The sequence below is a fragment of the Streptopelia decaocto genome (assembly GCF_964273445.1).
Source record: "Streptopelia decaocto genome assembly, chromosome: 3".
Taxonomy (NCBI): domain Eukaryota; kingdom Metazoa; phylum Chordata; class Aves; order Columbiformes; family Columbidae; genus Streptopelia; species Streptopelia decaocto.
The window spans coordinates 44561010-44581277 of record NC_138656.1 but is presented as its reverse complement, the minus strand read 5'-3'; the positions used below and the strand labels follow the sequence as shown (position 1 = coordinate 44581277).

At 37.9% G+C, this 20268-nt stretch overlaps 1 protein-coding gene across 1 annotated transcript in view; it reads left to right on the top strand.

The window, feature by feature from the left end:
* NUP133 (nucleoporin 133) overlaps positions 1-20268 on the top strand; it is a 43193-nt gene that overhangs the window by 21968 nt on the left and 957 nt on the right. Inside the window, exons 18-25 of the mRNA XM_082049180.1 lie at positions 8436-8678; positions 9851-9984; positions 10671-10829; positions 12189-12324; positions 14154-14272; positions 15773-15853; positions 17758-17822; positions 19903-19991. Of these exons, the coding sequence (XP_081905306.1) occupies positions 8436-8678; positions 9851-9984; positions 10671-10829; positions 12189-12324; positions 14154-14272; positions 15773-15853; positions 17758-17822; positions 19903-19991 (1026 nt within the window). The remainder of the gene's footprint in view (positions 1-8435; positions 8679-9850; positions 9985-10670; positions 10830-12188; positions 12325-14153; positions 14273-15772; positions 15854-17757; positions 17823-19902; positions 19992-20268) is intronic.

The window sequence follows — 20268 nt, the reverse complement described above, 5'->3', positions numbered from 1 at the left end:
TCTGGTTGGCAGACCTATGGGATACATAACATTAAAAAGAATCATTAAGTGGAATCTATAACTGTTTTAAAAGGACTGATGATTCTCTGCTTCCTTAAGTGTTTTATTTTGATGCTTTAATAATGTGAAAAACTATCAGAACAAATGTTTGCAGAAGCAAACACTTCCTAGTTGGTGCTTAAGCTTCCCTGTGGTCTCTATGTATATAATGTACTTTTTTAGTGCACCCAAGGTGAAAATCTTCTGAAAAGCAGAACCTGTGCAGAAATATTTTGGTGTGTTAAGTCTTGATGACTACATCCAAGTATTTAAATCAAATTAACAGAAGTTGCCTTTTTCCTTGTGGGTATTCCTTGCTTTCCTTATGCAAGGGCGAAGAATCATGGACTCCACACAATCCAATATGAATTTAAGCGAAGCCGTTTATTACTTGTTATAACTCTCCTTAAATATCTTTTTGACCTGTCCACGCGCTGTCCACTCATCAGAAGGCTGCTTGTAATTGGTCAATAGCTACTGTTCACGCGCCGCAAACTAATAGGTGATTGGATTATACAATTCTTACATAAGCTCTAATATTAAACAAAATGTATCTACATTATAGCTGACTTGCTGACTCTTTTCTTCACTAGACAGTCTTTCTTTTGTTTTACCCAAGGTTGTATAAAGTCACGTAAGACACGTAGGCTGCTCGACTCTTGCTCTCTTGCTCTCTTGCTGAATACATAGGCCTCAGAGGCCTGTTCAGTTCAATTCCATACAATGTCCATGAACTTCAAGAAAATCACTCAAATCTCCCACAATTCTCCCTTTTTGTTTTTGAGCCAACCATAGACCTTTCATGGATTTTTCTACTGTACATTGTACACATTGTAAGATACAAGGAATAAGCATTAATATTACTAAAACAACTATCAATATGATTAGACTGTTTTTCAATAGATCCTTAATCCATCCTGTAATACCCCAACCATTCAACCACTTGTCTAAACCCCAGTCCTCGTAGGTTAACTTCTTGGTCATGTCATCTAACCTTCTAATTGCTTTGTGAATTGATTCAGAATGATCAGACAAATTCATGCAACACATCCCATCAAAGTCTTCACAACCATGTCCTTGCGCTAACAACAAAAAATCTATGGCAGCATGGCAGCACAATTTTGAAGCGTAGCATGCCCAATTGAATCTGTGTCTACTAAAAGTCCAGATAATGCTAAACAAGTAGCGTTAGTCTGTTTTGCTAACCAGCATCCTAATTTGTTAAGTGTAGTCAAAGCCTGTGCTGCTGCAACTCCAGGTGCAAAAATAGAAGATGCTATAGTTCCACCTTTTCCCCAAAATTGTATATTATCTTTACAATCTTTATTATAGGCATGAATGCTTCTTTTTCCTCTCTTATGCATTAAAATGTTTGATGTATTTGGAGTCAATAGAGTCAATCTCCCTAAAGAACATGGTCCTCCTTTTATGTAGGAAAGAATTCCTTGCCAAGCTCTATCTCCACAAATTAGAAAAATTCCTGGGGGTAATTTCAAAGGAATATCGGTAGCCCTAGATACATTTGGACTGGTGTAATTACACCAAAAAGTCTGATTGTGATATACAGATGATGAAGCATTTACCACTTGCACAAGAGAGATGTTTTTCCCTGAATAATTGAAATACAGACAAAAATGCATTTTTACTGATCCTAATAACTCAATTTCTTGAGGTTCCAAACTTCCTTGTGGTAGGTCTACAACCCAGATGTCCCAATTATCTGTCACATTTTTACCATCAACCAATTGTTTCTAGTATCTAGTGGAACTCCAACTAAACATGTTGAGAAAGGATTGCTCGGAGATGCAGTAGCTAAACAGATTGAATCTTGACCTGTCATGTTGGCTAAAGTTATCCAAATGTTAGTCTTTGGCTGAGAAGGAAGCCAAAAAGCATCAGTTATGTTTAGCACTATTAGAGTAATGCCTACTATGCATTGCAAAATCCATAACGTCATTGAACTCTGTATGAATAAATGAAGCAATTATATTATCCCAACAGGTTAAAACTAGTCAGTCTTAATTTTCCCCCTCTATGTTATTAATTGTATGCTAGGTATCTAATCAGTTTCACCACTAGATGGCGCTGCTTCTGCTTCTTGTGTCTTGTTGCTGTTTCTAACTTCTGTGCTTTGAGCAGTGTTTTCTAGCCAGGGTTTGATCCACTTTGCCGGAACCCAGCGCGATCCTGATCCTGTAAAGACACAGGCATATCCCCGTCCCCATGTTATCAAGTTCCATGGACCTTCCCATTGTCCTGTAACTCCATTTTTTACCCAAACTTTTGCTTGTCCCTTTTTGACTTGCTCTAAACCTTCTGTTAAAGCTGCACTGTGAGTTACCATAGGAGGAACCTTTTCTCCCTTGGGTAACCTAAGGTAGTTCATAACATATATAGCTTTTTGTAAGCGCCCTTGAGGTGCTAGGCTAACCTCCCCCTTTTTTTGTTTTTGCAACAGCTGTTTTAAGGTGTGATGTGTTCCACAATAGCTTGCCCTGTTGGTTGATGCGGTGTCCCTGTCGTCTGGGTAACGCCCCATAAGGATAAAAATTGAGTGGTAGCCCAAGCAATATAGCCAGGACCATTATCTGTTTTAATTTCTTTTGGAATACCAAGAGCCGCAAAAGCTGCCCTTAAATGTTTTTGAACATATTTGCTAGACTCTCCTGCCTGAGCAGTAGCCCATATAACATGAGAAAAAGCATAAACCGAAACGTGAACATACTTGAGACGTCCAAATTCTGCAAAGTGTGTGACATCCATTTGCCAAACCTCTAAAGGTCCCAGACCTTGTGGGTTAACACCTCCTGAAATCCCACCAGAGCAATTTTGACAATCAGCACAGGACAAAACAATGTTTCGTGCATCAATCTCAGGAATATGAAACTGTTTCTGTAAAACGCTAGCTGACTGATGGAAAAAATCATGTGAGCGACGAGCTTGAGCAAATCTGTCTATAGAAGGACCCGTCCAAGCAGGTGCAACTAATCTGTCTGCGCGCTGATTACCTTCAGCTAAGCTACTAGCAATGCCTGTATGACTCCTGATATGAGTGATAAAGTAACAATGTGTTTGCTGATTCAGTAAATCCCATAAAATTTTAAATAATCTGTACTGTAGTGAAGTGTCAATATTCTTCAAAACTGCTCTTTCTAATCGCAGTACAACCCCTACAACATAAAGTGAATCACATACTACATTCACAGGTTGTTTGTCCCACATCTTAAAGACTTGAATTACTGCTTGTAGTTCTAAGAGTTGAACTGAACCCTCTAAATCAGTTAGCACAAAATCCTTCCATTCTTCCTCTTCCTGCCATGTTATTGCAGCTTTTTGTGAACGACCTCCTGCATCTGTAAAAACAGTGACACCTCTTACTAGATTCAGCGATAAAAGAGGCATTCGTTCTATTTGAAATGCTGGCAACCACCTCATAAGCTTATGTGGAGGGTAATGCACTCTAATTGGTCCTGAGTAATCTAACGTTGCAGACTGTAAAGCTGTAGAATTCCGTAATGCCCATTGTAACTATACAGCTGACAAAGGTATGACTACATAATCTGGTTCTTTCCCCCTTATTTCTACTATACGAGATCGACCTTTTATTATCAATGGTGCAAATGCTTCTATTCTGGCAACTACTGATCGTTTGGGTTGAATTGAAAGAAACAACCACTCCAAAATTCTGAGTGGATCAGATTCTTTTGCCCACTGCATAATCAAAGCAAAAGGATGTGCAGAGTTATTAATAATCATTAATCCTAATTCTTGTTCTGGATCCCATCTGTATGTATAATGATTGGAAATTTTTTGCATAATGTTAACTAATGCTTGTTGTACTTCAGCATTTGCTGAACGTGGAGCATCAACCCCACCTCCTCCCTGTAGTAATTTAGCAATTGGCAGTAAATCATCATTTGTAATACCACAACAGGTACGAATCCAATTCAAATCACCCATAATTTTTGAACATCATTTAAAGTCTGAATGTTAGTCCTGATAGTCAATTTTTGTGGATGAACTGTAGACTTAGTAATTTCCCAGCCTAAATATTTCCAAGGCTGTGTTTGTTGAATTTTTTCTGGTGCAATTTTTAAACCTCTGGTTCCTAACTCTTTTTCTAGTTCTGTAACTATCAATTCAATTTGAAGTGATTTTCTAGTAATCAAAATATCATCCATGTAATGATATATGATCAATTCTCTGTGTTTGTCATGTAGAGGTGCCAATGCCCAAGCAACATATAACTGACACATAGTAGGTGAATTTTTCATGCCCTGAAGTAAAACAACCCAATGATATATTTTCATAGGCTCTTGCTTATTAACTGATGGAACTGAGAAAGCAAATTTTTCATAATCATCTGCATGTAACGGAATGGTAAAAAAACCAATCTTTCAGATCTATTACTAACACATCCTATTCTTGTGGAATCATGTTAGGAGATGGTAAGCCAGGCTGTAGTGTTCCCATATTCTCCATTACTTCATTAATTTTTCTGAGGTCATGCAAAAGACGCCATTTTCCACTCTTTTTTTGAATTGTAAAAATTGGAGTGTTTCACGGACTCATGGAAGGTTGAATATGTCCTAACTGTAACTGTTCTGAAACTAAGTCATTAATTCAGGTGATCTTTTCATTTGATAGCGGCCACTGATCAACCCACACTGGAGTCTCTGTTTTCCATTTTAATCTTAGGATTGGTCGCCCTTCAGTGACTGCTGTCAAAAATTTTTTATCCTAGTTGTAGTTATTGCTCCTAACTGGCTAAGAACATCCCTTCCTAATAGACAAATAGGAAGTGGCATGACATAGGGTTGTATAGTGCAATGGCTGCCATCTTCTAACATCACCTGAATAGGCTTAGCACTCACTTTTGTAGCTTGCATACCACCCACACCCATAACTGGTAAGCTTGGAGTGTCTAATTCCCAATTAGAAGGCCATTGTTCTAGGCTGACAACAGTAACATCTGCACCAGTGTCTATAAGCATTGACAGACAAAGTTTTCCTCCATCAGGATGTGACAATGTCACCTGTTGTGTAGGTTTTTTCTTATGAATTTCCAATGCCAAATAGAGTTCAGGAGGTCCAGTAGAACCAAAACCTCCCTCACCACGTTCCTTGTGTTGAACTTTTGGAACTGCCGAATAAAAAGGAATTAACTGTCCAATTTTTGACCCTTTTGGAATATGAACTGGAGGAAAAAGTGTCCATACCATAATAGAAATCACTCCGGTAAAATCAGCATCTATTATTCCTGGTAAAACAAAAACTCCTTTTCTGGATGTAGAAGATCTCCCCAGCAGTAGCGCACTTAACCCTCGACCCAAAGGTCCATGCATTTCAGTAGGAATGCAGCAAACCTGTGAATCCACCAGAGTTGTCTCTACTGCCGTTGAGATATCCACTCCTGCACTCCCTGCGGTGGCGGCGGCGATGCTGTCCAAACAGCCTGCCTGTGAGGGTTGCTGTTTTGTGTCATCGCGCTGCCCCTCCCCGCGCTCAGTGACCCGTTTAAAGGTCTACCGTCTTTAGTAAATCTTGATCTGCAATCCACAGCCCTGTGTCCGAACTTTTGACAACGAGTACAGACACCAGTGTTAGCACTACTTGATTCCTTTGTCAGTTGTCTCGGCTTTGCTTTACACTGCACTTTTATGTGACCTGATTTTCTACAATTATAACACAAAAGTCCTGATTCCTGTTTACCTTTTTGAATTAATGGCTTTATGGCTGCTACAAAAGCACTAGCCATGTAACCAGCGTGCTCTTCTGGTGTACCCACCCTTGAACATGCCTCTAGCATATCAACTAAAGTCGAATTTTTTGGCATCGCCTGTAAAATACGCTTACAAGCAGGATTAGCATTGTCCACTGCTAAAGTCATAAGCAATGATTCATGAACTGGATCAGTTAACTGCGACCTTTCCAATACTTCACATAAACGCTCTAAAAATGACATGTAGGACTCATTTTGACCCTGTTTAACAGTAGTATATGGAGGCATAACTTTTCCATCTTCAGGCAGTGTTTTTAATGCTTCTCTAGCTAAGTTCATTGACTGATGTAATATTGGTGCAAGCAATCTAGCTTGTCTTTGTACATCAGCAAACTCTCCCTGACCTAAGAGCATATCTATTGTCGCTGCTCGTAATGGCTCTCCATCCCCCCTTTCTAGATTTTGTAGTACTGCTTGCTGTACCAAATCATACCAACGCATTCGCCACAGTAACTGCTGAATTGGTGTTAGTATCATTTGCATCAATGTACGCGAATCTGAAGGAGTCATAAGATTAGTAGTAAAAATATTGTCAATAAATGCTTGAGTATAAGGTGACTGTAGCCCATATTCTTTTACCGATTTCCTAGTCTCCTTAATTATTTCCCAAGGAAAAGAAGCCCAATAGTTAGGTTTCTGTTTTCCATCATTCCCTGTACCCCCCAATGCGGACGGTAAAACTTCCCCTTCAAGCAATGCATTTTTTATAACACTCTGCCACCTCATGGTAGGATTACCACCCACAGCACCCTTCGCAGCTCCCGCACCTCCCCCAATTTCCGTACCTCCCGTACCTCCCACCGCCCCCCCAGAATGCTTATCAGAAATGTTCTGTTCTAGTCTGTGTATTATCATGTCTTCTCTGTTCAGTTGATCTTCTAAATAGGCTTGTTGAATCTGTTGTTGTTTTTCCAAACCTTCCAGTTTCCAAATAAGCTCTTGGGCCCATTTAGGCTTATCAGGAAACCCAGAATGAATCGGAGGTTCAGGAGCAGGCGGTGTAGACGGCGGCAGAGCAAGATAAAACAGTTTCTTCTTCGTCGAGTCGGTCGGTGTATTTTTATCAGTTTCCGTGTCCTCAATATGCTCACTCTGTTTTTTCGATGATTCTTCTTCCAGGGGAGGTGCAGACGGCTCCTCTGCCAGCACTTCCTCTGGGAGTGAATACTGTGTTGGATCACGAGCAAAAACTTGCAACTTAATTGGCATTTGAGCTGGAAACGCCTGTTCTGAGTCACTAAGGCTCATAACAGTCTTTTCTTCTTTTATAGGACTTAATGCAGCAAATGTGCCTTGTGTAACAGTCTTTTCAGCTTTTAACTGTTTCAGTGTAGTAATTATCAGTTGCCAGGCGGTTACAAGGCCAAGAATATCTTTTTCTCCACGGCTAACCGCCTCCCACAAAACAGTTCCCACTTTTTCCCAAGTCTCTATCTGAGAAGCTCCTGACGGATCGGCAGGAAATCCATTGTCCCTACACCAAATTAATAGTCTTTTGAGGTTACTCTCCTCATATTTCACCCCTCTCCTAGAGAGGATATGCGAGAGGAAACGCAGTATTGCTTCTTCTTCTTTTGATATATTCTGCCCCATCTCCTCTCGCCCCCGGCTGCTCACCTCTTTGGGTGTCCGTTGCAACGATATCGGATCCTCTATTCCTCCTCCGTCGCTTCTGCAGCGATCATTCAGGAGGCACGCAGCCCGCAGACTGCGTCCCGGTCACGGTCCAGCCGCGCCGACTCCAGCCAGGGCTCGTTCCTCACAGCAGTCGTCCCCTCGCCGTAAATTCTCCTTTCGGATCACGTCGGGGTCACCACTTGCGAGGGCGAAGAATCATGGACTCCACACAATCCAATATGAATTTAAGCAAAGCCGTTTATTACTTGTTATAACTCTCCTTAAATATCTTTTTGACCTGTCCACGCGCTGTCCACGCATCAGAAGGCTGCTTGTAATTGGTCAATAGCTACTGTTCACGCGCCGCAAACTAATAGGTGATTGGATTATACAATTCTTACATAAGCTCTAATATTAAACAAAATGTATCTACATTATAGCTGACTTGCTGACTCTTTTCTTCACTAGACAGTCTTTCTTTTGTTTTACCCAAGGTTGTATAAAGTCACGTAAGACACGTAGGCTGCTCGACTCTTGCTCTCTTGCTGAATACATAGGTCTCAGAGGCCTGTTCAGCTCAATTCCATACAATGTCCATTAACTTCAAGGAAATCACTCAAATCTCCCACATCCTTACAGATCATGCAAGTGATTATTTTCTTCTGAAAAACAGCTGGCATTGATATTTGACAGTGTAGTTCAGGGGGTGGTTTTGTTTCCGTTCTTTTTTGTTTACTACGTTTCGGCCAAATGTAATGTGCAAAGGTAGATGGGAGTATGTGTTTGTGGTTTTTTGTTTGGGTTTTTTTGGTTGTGGGGTTTTTTAAATTATTTTTCTTTTATTTTAAAAAATGAAAGTGTTTATTAGCTTCTTTTCTTTCTGGGTTGTTGTTTGTTTTTTTTTAATTATGTGTAGTAATCTTTTGGTTATACTTCAGCGTAGATTCCTGTGGTGATAGGATTATTGTTTTAATGTTCACTGTGTTGTTTCCCCAAGCGTCTAGCGGCCTCCGTGCAGCAATAATCCGTCAGCATGGTGTCATTCTGAAGATGGTGTATCCCCAGGTGGACAGTAACCTCCGCAGCGTGGTGGCTGAGCAGCTGCTGGCACTGCTGGATTGTTTTCTGGATGGCTACGTTTCTCAGCTGAAATCTGTCGACCGCCCTGCTGATCAAGAGCGATACAGCAACGTGGAAATGGAGTATGTGCAGAAAAGATCAGAACTCTTGTCTCCTCTCCGTAAGTACTGTCAGTTTTCCTTCGTGCAAGGATTAAATGTTCCATGCAAATCTGATGGAGTAAATGGCATCTGTGTATGAATTTTATTTGTTCCACGTGTTTGCCTTTAGAGTGTAAGTGGCTGTTTTAATGATTTTTGGGGTATTTACAAAATAACAACAGATGACAGAATTGCATCCATACCACCCATGCCCATACCTCTGGTTGAGGTTTTTGCTAACTTGTTATATTTTTCTGGCAGGAATTTATCAAGTGCCAGCTGGCTGATGGTTTTTTAAATGTTTATAGTGTCACTAGTTGACATACATTTATATGCCTGAAAGTTTGTTTAGTGTTTATGAAGAAATAATTACTTTTCAAATCTTGATTATTTAATAATCAAACCCACTGTTTAACCTGTCAGGTGTCGTCAAATCTTTAATGAGTACTTGAAAGAAAAGACCCCTTGTTAAGTGGAAATAACTCTGAGCCAATACTTTTTAGTAAGCCTATAAAGTTTAATTTTTAGACTAAAAGTGAATGCTATAAATAGAACAATTTAATAATCACTGCCTTCTAAAATCCTTAAACCTTAGGAAGTGTCTTTAAACTATCATTGTCAGTTTTACTGACGTTTGTGGGCTCTGTTATTTGTAAATACATTTTATATCATTATATTCAGTCTAAAGTTAAGATTTCCTTACAAAGAAAGTTGTGTGTTCTGCTAACTCTTATGCATTTGAACCAAAATGAAGCATTTTAAATAATAGGGTTTGTATTCAAAGTGTGTTACCTTTACTTGCTTTATTTGTTATCAAAATCTTTGCCTGCTGCTTTGTCACTTTGCACAATTAAATGGATATTACTTCAGATATTAAGTCATGGGTTGACTTTTTTCTCTCCGCCAAAACCACAAATAGCAGATGCTGCTGATTTTCAGAGAAAATAGTATGTATACTGGCGATTTAGTACTCTAACCTTTTCTTCCTTCTTGTGTTGCGGACAGAGCAGTAGGTACGTAAGCTTGCATGTGCACAAGCTATGGATGCAGTGAGGCAAATGTTTCTTTGGGAATGTGTAATACCTCTGTAAACAGTTGACACTTGTCTTTTTTTCTGGTCTCTGCTCTCAGTCACTCAACAGCCAAAGATGAGCTTATTTGATAAAACTTCTTTTTCTTCTTGTTTACTTAGTTTCCCTGGGACAGTATCAGATGGCAGCTGCTTTAGCAGAGAAATACTGTGACTTTGATATCCTGGTGCAAATGTGTGAGCAGACAGACAACCAGGCCAGATTACAGCGTTACATGACTCAGTTTGCAGATCAGGTAACTCTTTTTTTAAATTCCTTCAGCTGGTGTTTTATAATACATTTGCACCTGAAACGCTACAAAAGTTATGACTGGGGGCGTGTCCTGCTTTTTTTAATGCATATGTATTTCCATATACATATGGGGTAACGTGGAAAATTGGAGTCAAAATTCACTGTGCGGAACTCAATGGTGTATTTTACCCTGAGCCTGCAAAACAAGTCATTAGTTTTTTATAACGACTGAGAGGATTAAGGTTGTAGGTCCAGCTGGAGATGGGAGGGAATGTTTCAAAAACAGTGATAGCAGAAGCAAACTTACATTTGAAAGAAAGTAGTAAGCACAGAATTCTGAGGGGAGCGGGAAGAAACAGATAAATAAGATTTGTATTGTGGGTGATGTGATACCCATTTCCATTCTTCGTGTAAGAATTTACATTTGGCAGTTCCTTCACTTCAATGGAAGGATAAACCCTGCTGTGTGTATCAGCATCTCTTGCACTGTAGCTGATCCATCCTTTTAACACTATTTCTATCAGAACTCTTAAGTTTTTTCATCAACAGGATGTTATTTTTGTGCGTGTGTGTTTTGTTTTGTTAAGCAGGTTCTTACCAATTGTATTTTATGAAACATTTTGCCTTAAAAGACAAACAAGGTATTTAAATGTAACTTTATAAATCTACTCATATTCGTGTTATCTTCAGAATTTTTCAGATTTCCTGTTTCGCTGGTATTTAGAAAAAGGAAAGCGAGGGAAGCTGTTGTCTCAGCCTATTGCTCAGCATGGACAGCTAGCCAGTTTCTTGCAAGCTCATGAACATCTAAGCTGGTTACACGAAATCAATAGTCAGGATTTGCAAAAGGTAGGGTTTCTTAATACAACCAAACCGAAATACCATATGTTAAATGAGTCAAGTACATATACAAGTCGGCAAATGATCTAGTTCTGATTCATCATCATGATGACAGTTTATCTAAGTGACTTAAGGGAGAGATGACATGTATCATTAGTGCAGTTCCAACAGCCTCCTTCCAGGCACCCACTGGTATGTCATCTAAGCCACTGCACCATGTAATGGAAATTAGGGCTGCTTTTCATCACTTGTTGGTGACTAATATTTTGTATCAAGGAAGTTTTATGTGGCTTTGTGATCAGCACTTTGGTGGAATTGAGAGTTTACAGGAAATATTAATAGGGTCATCAGATTATCCAGCAAGGGAAAAACTGAAATTTCAAAACTAACTATTCAAAGCAAAATAATTTGGAGGTATCACAAAAGTGATTAAAGTAATCAATAGATTTTCTACTTGTAGTATGAAAGCAGCATTGTCTTTTTAGTAGCTGATATGCATGTGGATAGGTTAATGTGACATTGGATTCTTTGTTGCCTTGTAGGCTGCCCTGTCATTCGTTCCCTACTTCCTGTTGATCAGTCTCCCCTTCCCTCTGCTAGATTTCCAAATGTCTTTCAGTTTAGCAAATAAACTAATTCTAAAGAAATATTGTTCCTTTCAGTCCATGTGCATATCTATTAAGCATGCAGTGCATGGCAATGTTTATAGGTTGATAATCCTTTATGACCCTTAAAAAACCCACACACAACCCCAAAACAAACCAACAAAAAACCCCAACAAACAACAACAACAGAAACCGTCCAGAGAGTCTTGTAACTTTCCATTTGTGTTGACTGAGGTTTTGTCTTTCCCAGCAAAGCACTATGAAGAGGGGACAAGGATTCTAAAATACACAAGTAATTCAGTCTGGATAGTTTATTTCTGAGTAGGTGCTTAGAAATTTTCTGTTCTGTGTCCAACAGGCATATAAATTCTTGCCTAAATGTTTGGTTACTGCAATGATTATGTGTATAATCCTGGTTTTCAAATTCCTGAGTTAACAAGTAAATCAATCTCTATGCAAAGTTGTCCTGTCAAAGCGTATTTGCAAGTTTTTTATGGCAAAGCCAATTCATCCTTTGATCATAAGATAACTTTTTGTGATTACTAATGAAAATGTTCTTTGGATATAATTGGAGTTGAGCTGTTTTTCTCTTCCTGAAGAGTGTATTGCAAAGTTTTAATGTGCAAGTTGTACAACTTTTAAAAATATGGGTTATACTGTTACAAACAATATCTGTGAGACTGCAGCTCAGAGTAAATCTTTATCTGTTAACCTTCTGATGTTAAAGTCTAAAACTGGTTTATAACATCTTTATTAATTTCAGGCTCACAGAACATTGCAGACTTTAGCAAATATGGAGACCCGATACTTTGCAAAGAAAAAAACACTTCTTGGCTTGAGCAAATTAGCTGCGCTGGCATCTGACTTCTCGGAAGATATACTGCAAGAGAAAATAGAAGGTAAGAAATAAAAACAGAGCACAGTGAAGAATAGACTACTGAAGTTATTGAATTAGAATTTTACAGATATTTAATCTATTTAATTTTGCAGATAGTTAATCTATTAGTCTGAGGGCTCTAACTTAATGTGGTAAGGAAAAGCAGGTTGATTGTTCTCATTGCAGGAAGACAGCATGAGGCAGTAACTGTAGTATTCACCCTCACTTGTGAGTTAGGATTATGGCTGAGGGGATTTTGTACCTTTTCACTTTTTCTAATAGCACACAAAATATTGGCATAAATAACAAGCTGCACAGTCTTTTTGAGAAGTCATTAGACAGTTCTGCAGTAGATGAAGCTGCATTTTATATTTCAGATGCAAGGTAAAAATGATTTTACTTCTTAAAGCCTGTTTATTGAATAACTCTCAATTTTGAATTATTCTCAAGTCCTGAGACTCTTGGGCTGCACAAGGAAATCTTGTAACTGTGCCATATTGTAATAATGTGCCCACAAACGTAAGTACTCAAGATCAAGAAGTGCTTTCTCAGCATCTTACTCTTAGTGTCTAGAAAGGTTAGAGTGACGTTGCTTCATTATGCTTTAGCTGAAAGCGGAAACCTGGGGAAAAGAAACTTCCTTAACAGTTGTTAATGGGAGAAGTAGGGATGACTGTTTTGCTCCATTGCGAAATGCAACAGTTCCACTGCTCTGCTTTCCTGTCACTTTGGGAAATACCCTTTTCCTGATGCTGTTTGTGCAGCATGTGTTGCTATGACTTTGTGAAAAAGCAATTCTACACTAATAGTTACGCTAATACTGGCCACCAGGGGGAAGCTTTGAAATACTACTCAAGGATATTACTCAAGCTTCATTCTGTTTATCTGCACATCTATCCGTGTATGTTTTTACAATTCTTAAAAGGAATCCTGTTGAAAAAGGCAGGTGATTATTATGATAATTAAGTAGGCTTCACAAATTATTTTTAACTTGTAATAATGTCCTCTGTCCTTTAAATTATGTGTGAAAGCATTGTGTGAAACCTTGAAGCAAAAATTTAGTTTTCTCATCGCTGTGAGAAAACCCTATGCTAATGTGAAGAATCTCATCTCTAAATAGGAAAACTGTAGAAAAATGGGGAAATCAGAGCTTTATTTCAGTAGAGTAATGGATTCTCAAAACTTGGTCTGGACTTTACTCTGCTACACGTTTCTCTCTGACACATGACATAGCTTTTAAAACTTACGTTCTTTGTGTATCAGTTTTCTATTGATAAAGAATAATTATTTCTGCTGCATTCTGCTTTTTTATTTAGACAGATAAAATGCTTCTTTACCAAGCAATGGAACTTGCAGGGGACAGGGCAGGGTTCACACGCTGTGGCTGAAATGATTCTGTTTGGATTGTTTCTGAGTAATAATTTATAAGCCTAAAGCAGATTATACTGGAAAATAAAACAATCAAAATAGGATAATTCATGAGCTGGAGCAGGGCAATGGCACAAATCTTCTGTCAAAATAGAGCTCCTAAAAACTGCAACCAACTTTCCTGCATAGTGCAACAACTTCCCTCCAAACCTATGCATTTATTTTGTGATTTCGAGAAGGGTTATCAGTCTGCATTGCTCTGGAAGCCTGAGTGGAAAGTAAGAAATAGTTCACCTGGATGACAATATCGAAGTAGAAGTATTTCTCTGCTTCAGGAACATAGATAAGGGTCCAAATAAAATGCTTCATAACAAACACTTGTAGACCTGAATAATATTGTGACTTGACAGTTATTACTGTTCCATATAATTTATTATTACATTCTAATAACATGAAACATTCCTTTCCTTAAATGACTACAAGAAATATCGGAACAGGAACGCTTTCTGTTACATCAAGAGACGCTTCCTGAACAATTACTGGCAGAGAAACAGCTGAACCTCAATGATATGCCCGTGTTGTCTGTATCTCAGCTCATTGATGTAAGTATCTTGTGTTTTGCTTCATTGCACAGGTGAAGTTCCAGTATGTTTTCTGCCTCTGTGTGATAAAATAAATGAGAAGATCACAGCTGTCTTTATCCCTTACATGACTTGCTAAGCACCTAAAGATCTTATACATTAATTTTTTTAATCTTTGCTTAGTTTCTGCCAACACCAGGCTTCAGAATGCTGGTTTTAGTTCAAATTCTTTTTTGTTGAATGTGTACTTTAAAGTGCTCCTGGGAAAAGAAGATAATCAAATCCATGCCAGAGGCTGATTTACTGGTCTAAGCCAGTTTTTAGAGATGAGAGGATTTTTACCTTCTCTTACATTCTCAGTAGGACAGAACTTGGAAGGCAGAAGGAGTTAGAATTCCACCTTAGTGGAGAAGGATGCTGTAATCTCGAAAAAGAAAGGACTAGAGGCAGGAAGAGGCTTTTGGTCACCTGTTGCACTTAAAGTCTTTCTACCTTTTTTATTTGTTTGTTTCTTTTTCAAAAACAAACAAACCAACCCCTCCGGCCCACACTGAAACAGAAATATGAACTGCTCCAGTCCTGGGATCACTAATGGTGCTGACTCCCTTTCCACACCCCTTTCTGGTGGTAGCCAGCAACCAGTAGCCTTCTTGTTTCTGCCTCATTGCCAGTATATTTTTACCATCCTGTGATGCACAGAAATAAGATTTGATGAGCAACAACAACACCTTGCAAAACAAATCAGGTCCTGTCTTGCAGTCAGTTTTGTGCTTCCTTTTCTTGTAATCCTGTGGAAAATCAAAAGTTGTCAGTGCACTTGTTCTAAGAAAACTAGAATGTAAACAAGGCTGATAGCAGATTCTGAAGTCATTACCTGTGTCTTTAAGTGAGATTATCTGTGGAATTAGAGGAGATCAGGAAGTGTCCCTCATTACATGGTGAGTGCTTGGTACCATGACAGTTTTCCTTCTGAATTCTGTTGTCAAACTGATGCTCATACTTGCTACTTGTAATGCAAGAATGGAACTTGGAAAGTGTAAAGAAAAAGACCATTAATTTTCCTTTAAGGTACTAATTTAGAATTTTTGGGGGAGTGGAGTATGAAATATTGATGTCAGACATATCTGTTTTTAAACGGTGAAAGGCTGTATGTGTGCTTAAGTACTGCTTTGAGCTTAATTACCAAAATAATTCTGAGAGCTTATTTGTGGAGCTGAGCTCTGGCTACAATAGTCCAGGAATGTTACAGCCTTAAATGGCACTTAAATTTGAAACCTAGCAGCCTTATATCCAATATCATTTGTCCACAGACCATTGTCATGTAGGTGGAATGCTGCTCTAAAACCTTAAGTATATTCCTTACTATAAAAATACTTGCAGTTGAATCAAGACATATTTTCATGAGAAGGTCATGTAAGTGGAAAATACATGGTGGTCTTCCCACAATGAGTCGTCCATGATATCAGTTACATTAGTTTGTAGGCTAAAAATAGTTCTCCACGTTAATCTCTCATGTCATAGATGTACATATGTGATGAGAACAGAAGGGCCAACGAGTATGACTTCAAGAAAGCACTTGATCTACTGGAATATATTGATGAGGTAAGAAAAGATTTGGAAGGATTTCTAATCCAGAGACTTTAAAAAAATTATTTGTTATTATTTAAGCTAGGATGGTGCATTTGCAGGTAACTTATTAGCTTAGTGTGCAGTAATTAAAAATAACCCCTGATGTGTTTTTTCAGTTTGTTTTTAAGTCACCGGATACTTAATGCAAAACGTGGTTTAGGTCATTTAAGAAAAATGACACTCCTCATCTTCTCTTCCCATTTATAGTCTACAGTTTCTTTTTTAGAGCCTTGCTTCTCTCCTGGCTTTCTCCAAGCAGCACAAAGATCATCTGTTTTCAGTAGTTTAGCTCTTGTGTCTTCCCTCTTGGCAGTTTCTCTGATTGTCATGAGACAGTGTGGGATAGTCACCAGCTTTTTAACATGTAAATAGCATCGAACCACAGATTTTGGATCTGCTTTCTCACTGCATCTGGTTTTACCATCTAGTATATTGTCAGGAGTAATTCTCCACTAAGCATGAATAAATCAACTTCTCAGAAGCATCAAACCTGAATTAACAACAGTCTTTGCTAAAAAGCTAAAGTTGTATTATTTCAGTGAAAGTATTTCTTACTAATTGAAAATGAGACCTCCTTTATGATTATCCCAATTCTTGCTAGTGTGGATAGGGCTCCGAGTTAAAATCCTCTCTGTAGTTGTACTTTGTAAACACCATCGTGCCATTTGGTTGGACTGCAGTAACTTTGATTTGATAATTAAAAATGCTTTTATAACTAAATTTATTTTAAAATCTAAATTTATTTCAAATTTGTTTAATTGCATTTCTTTAATCAAATTTTATTTTTAATAACATTACTGTTATTAACTAGGGCTTTTTTGCTTTATGTATGAATATGTTTACTTGTCATGTGTTTAATATTTTGTGTACTGAGGAAAGAGTATCACTACTTAGAGTAGTATGTTACTCTGAGTTCTCTTTAGTTTTAAAAGAGAAAAAAAATGCATTTCAACTTCCCCCTTCATTTTTATAACATAAATAGTCCAAATAACAATATTTTGCAGTAAAATATACTTGAGTGAGCTCATTTGGTTCTTACTTGTAAATTAGTTTTCCTCTTAAATTTTGTCAACAGAATTCATGGGGACAACTATATTGGTTTCTTATATCTAAATAAAGTAATTGCCACTCTAAAAACATGAGATACAAAATGATTTTTTTGACTCAGATATTTGAGTGTCTAACAACTTCAGTAAAACTGTTCAACACAAATTACAGATGGTGGTAACATCACGACCCATCTTCTTGCTTCCAGGCTTCTCAATGGAAGAGTTTGTGCTTTCTTTTATTGGAGGAATTTAAAGTAGATGTGATGCTTCAGCACATGGAGATGGGGAAAAAAATAGATGGTCTTTTTTTCTGACGTTATATTTTAAAAGGGGCTCTGACACCAATTATCTCAGTTTCTGTGCAATGAAGGGACTGCCCTTTCCAAGACAAATGTGTACCTTTGAAGACATTTACTAATATATTCATAAACCGTACATCCTAATGTGGGCCCTAATGCGTGCTTGTTAGGTTGGCCACGCTGAAAAAAATAAGCCTTGACTTCAGTCACCGTGTAGCACATTTTAAAATAAAACTTGCCTAGAATATGCTGTTCTACAAACTGATACTTGTTCACATGCTTTAAAATCAACCCTTTTTAAAATTGAGGTAGTCAGTCTTCAGCAGTGTGTGGTCATGTAGAAAGTCTGAGCCATGTTTTTAAATGCAAATGAACACTCTTTGGTGTTTCAACAGTCTGATCAGGTGACCTGTTAAAATAGCATGTGTTTAAAAACAATGTTCAGTAATTGAATAATCTAATTCTTTGATTATTTCTTAAAACCAAATAATTTTAACTTGCCTGTCTTTTCTCCTTATATGAACTGAAGGAAGAGGAAGTGGATGTAAATGATCTTAAACTTAAAATTCTCTGTAAGGCTCTCCGAAGAGATGGGTAAGCCCACTATGAATATAAATTACTACGAGTATTTGTGACATGGCTTGTCCAGAATTACGTGTTAGTATGCTGTTGTCTGGCTCACTGAAAAGATTGAATTTCATAGTATAAGCTTAGTAAAGTAGAAACTATCTGTTCTGAATGTGTCTATTTGTAAAGTGAAACACCAGCAAAAAGAAAAAAAAATCTGCAGTACTTTGTTCATTTAGCTTACTGGCAACCTACTCTATGCATTCTCAGCACTCAAGATAGAAATGCACCCATGCAGCTTTCACTCTTGAACTCTTTGCTAGTGTAGAAGAAATGACCAATGCTGAAGCTTTCTTTTACTTTGAAGCATCTCAAATAGAAGCCTTTTAAAAGAAATATGCAGAGGTCACTCTTGTAAACTTTTATTTCACTTTTGGCCATTGAACCACATTGACGTGTTCATGACCCTTTTGAGCTACAGCTGCGTTCTTGACTGTAAGAGGTCAAAGGCTTAAATACTACTTAAAAGAGCCCCTCTTATGGACATTCATCACCAAATACAGCTGAATCCAATTAGTCAGAAGAATCTTCTTGTCAATCAGCGCTACTGTTCTCTCCCAGGTTAAATAACTCAAATGGCATTTTCTCCCTTTCCTTTCTCATTTTCAGAAGTTACCCAGCTTTTCTAGCTCCCATCCACGTTCCAAGAGGACCTAGGGAAGAAAACACAAGGAGAGAACACGTTCCAAGTGCACTCTGCCATTTGTGATTAAAATGGAAATAAGCAGCACTTGGATTGATGCTCATGTATAGGATAGATTCTAAAGGACAGTGGTCTGTAGAAAATAAATTCCTACTTACATAGCTAAGTTATTGTCACATAATGGCATAAATAACATGCAGAGACAGGTTCACACTATTCCAAGTGTTTTTTTCCTTTCCTATTCTTTTCAGGACAGGAGAATTCAGAACTCCTGCGTGGCACCAGTCCAGTCATTGGTTTATGTCCTTTCTACCCTGAGCCAAGAGCAGAGTTCTGAGTGTCATAATTAAACCATTCAAATCATATATAATGCTGACAAAATTTCATCCGCTCCACTGGCCACCCAGATGCAATTTGCGATCACTTTGCACTGAACAGTGTTGTCTGTGCCTATGAGTGATTTGTTTCCTCAGATCGCTCCCTCCTTCCCTCACATTCTTCCCAGTAGAATTAAAGATTACATCTTAGAGTTTGGGAGTTTACGTGACATACAGGGTAAAACTGGTTGCGGTGAGGTGCCAAGAATTTGTCAGTAATAGCTCCTGGGAGCCATGTCCAGATCTGTTGCAAGTGTGTCCCGTTGGTCCAGGGAGCTTCATGTTGGTTAAGGGGGAAATACGTGAACTGTTTTTGTCTGGTGGTTTCACATCTGGAACGGGAGACTTTCACAACTGAAGAACCGCAGCAAAGGAAGTTAGGTTGGTGTTGGCTTAAAGCTGCTACACATAAAGGTATAATCTTTCTCATAGAAAAATCTCTTTGGGATTTTCTTATAACAGATGAGACTTTCACTTGTGAGTCTTCACCTTCACATTTAATCACAAATGAGGCAAACAGTATTTGTTTTGTGTCTGTGTGTACTGTTACAGGCCTGAAACTTACACTTTACAATTTTTTTCCTCCTCCTTCCTTTTCTCAGTGTTGGTGCTTTTTTTTCCAAAAATGCTAGCGAATTGCTGCTCTTGCTTCATTCTACCAAAAAATAAACCTGTACTTGTATCATCTCAGTCATAAAATACAATTACTGAGAATAGGTAATCCTTATATTGATAATATTTTTGATTTTTATCAAGGAAATAATGTTTTCTTTTACAGTTTAGAAGATGGGAAGAATTTCTGTTATTCTAACTAGACTATGTTATAGTAGTGCAATTTTATTGCAGTTTTATTCTTGGAATAAGGAATAATTAACACAAGATAGTTGAGATATAGCTAAGCACATAACACATGTGAACATGTCTTAATCACCTTTGATTTATCAAATTATTTTGCATATTTTTTCATGTTAGTTTTCATTTGATTTCTTCTGTCCAATTCATTCCACAATTATTCTTTGACTTGCAGATGGTCCAGTTCAGATGGTAAAGATGATCCAATTGAAAGAGCTAAAGATAGCATATTTGTGAAAATACTACAAAAACTACTGAAAGAAGGTAAAGTGGACTTTAATTGGACCTCTTGAAACTGTTGTTTCAAAAGCTGCTTAAGATGAGCACATATAAAAGTAGTGTTAAGAAATTCCCGGAGTAATAAAAATTTCCATATGCATTCTGCTAGATAATTTCAGTCATATGGAGCTAATTCTATCTTAGTAAAATATTGAGGGGATAAGAAATGAGCAGATTTACCAATTACTTGCTCAGTAGGGCAGCCATTGGATTTTTAACAGTTTCTTGCTGTACAGTAAAGTATGTCTTCTGGAGTTAAATA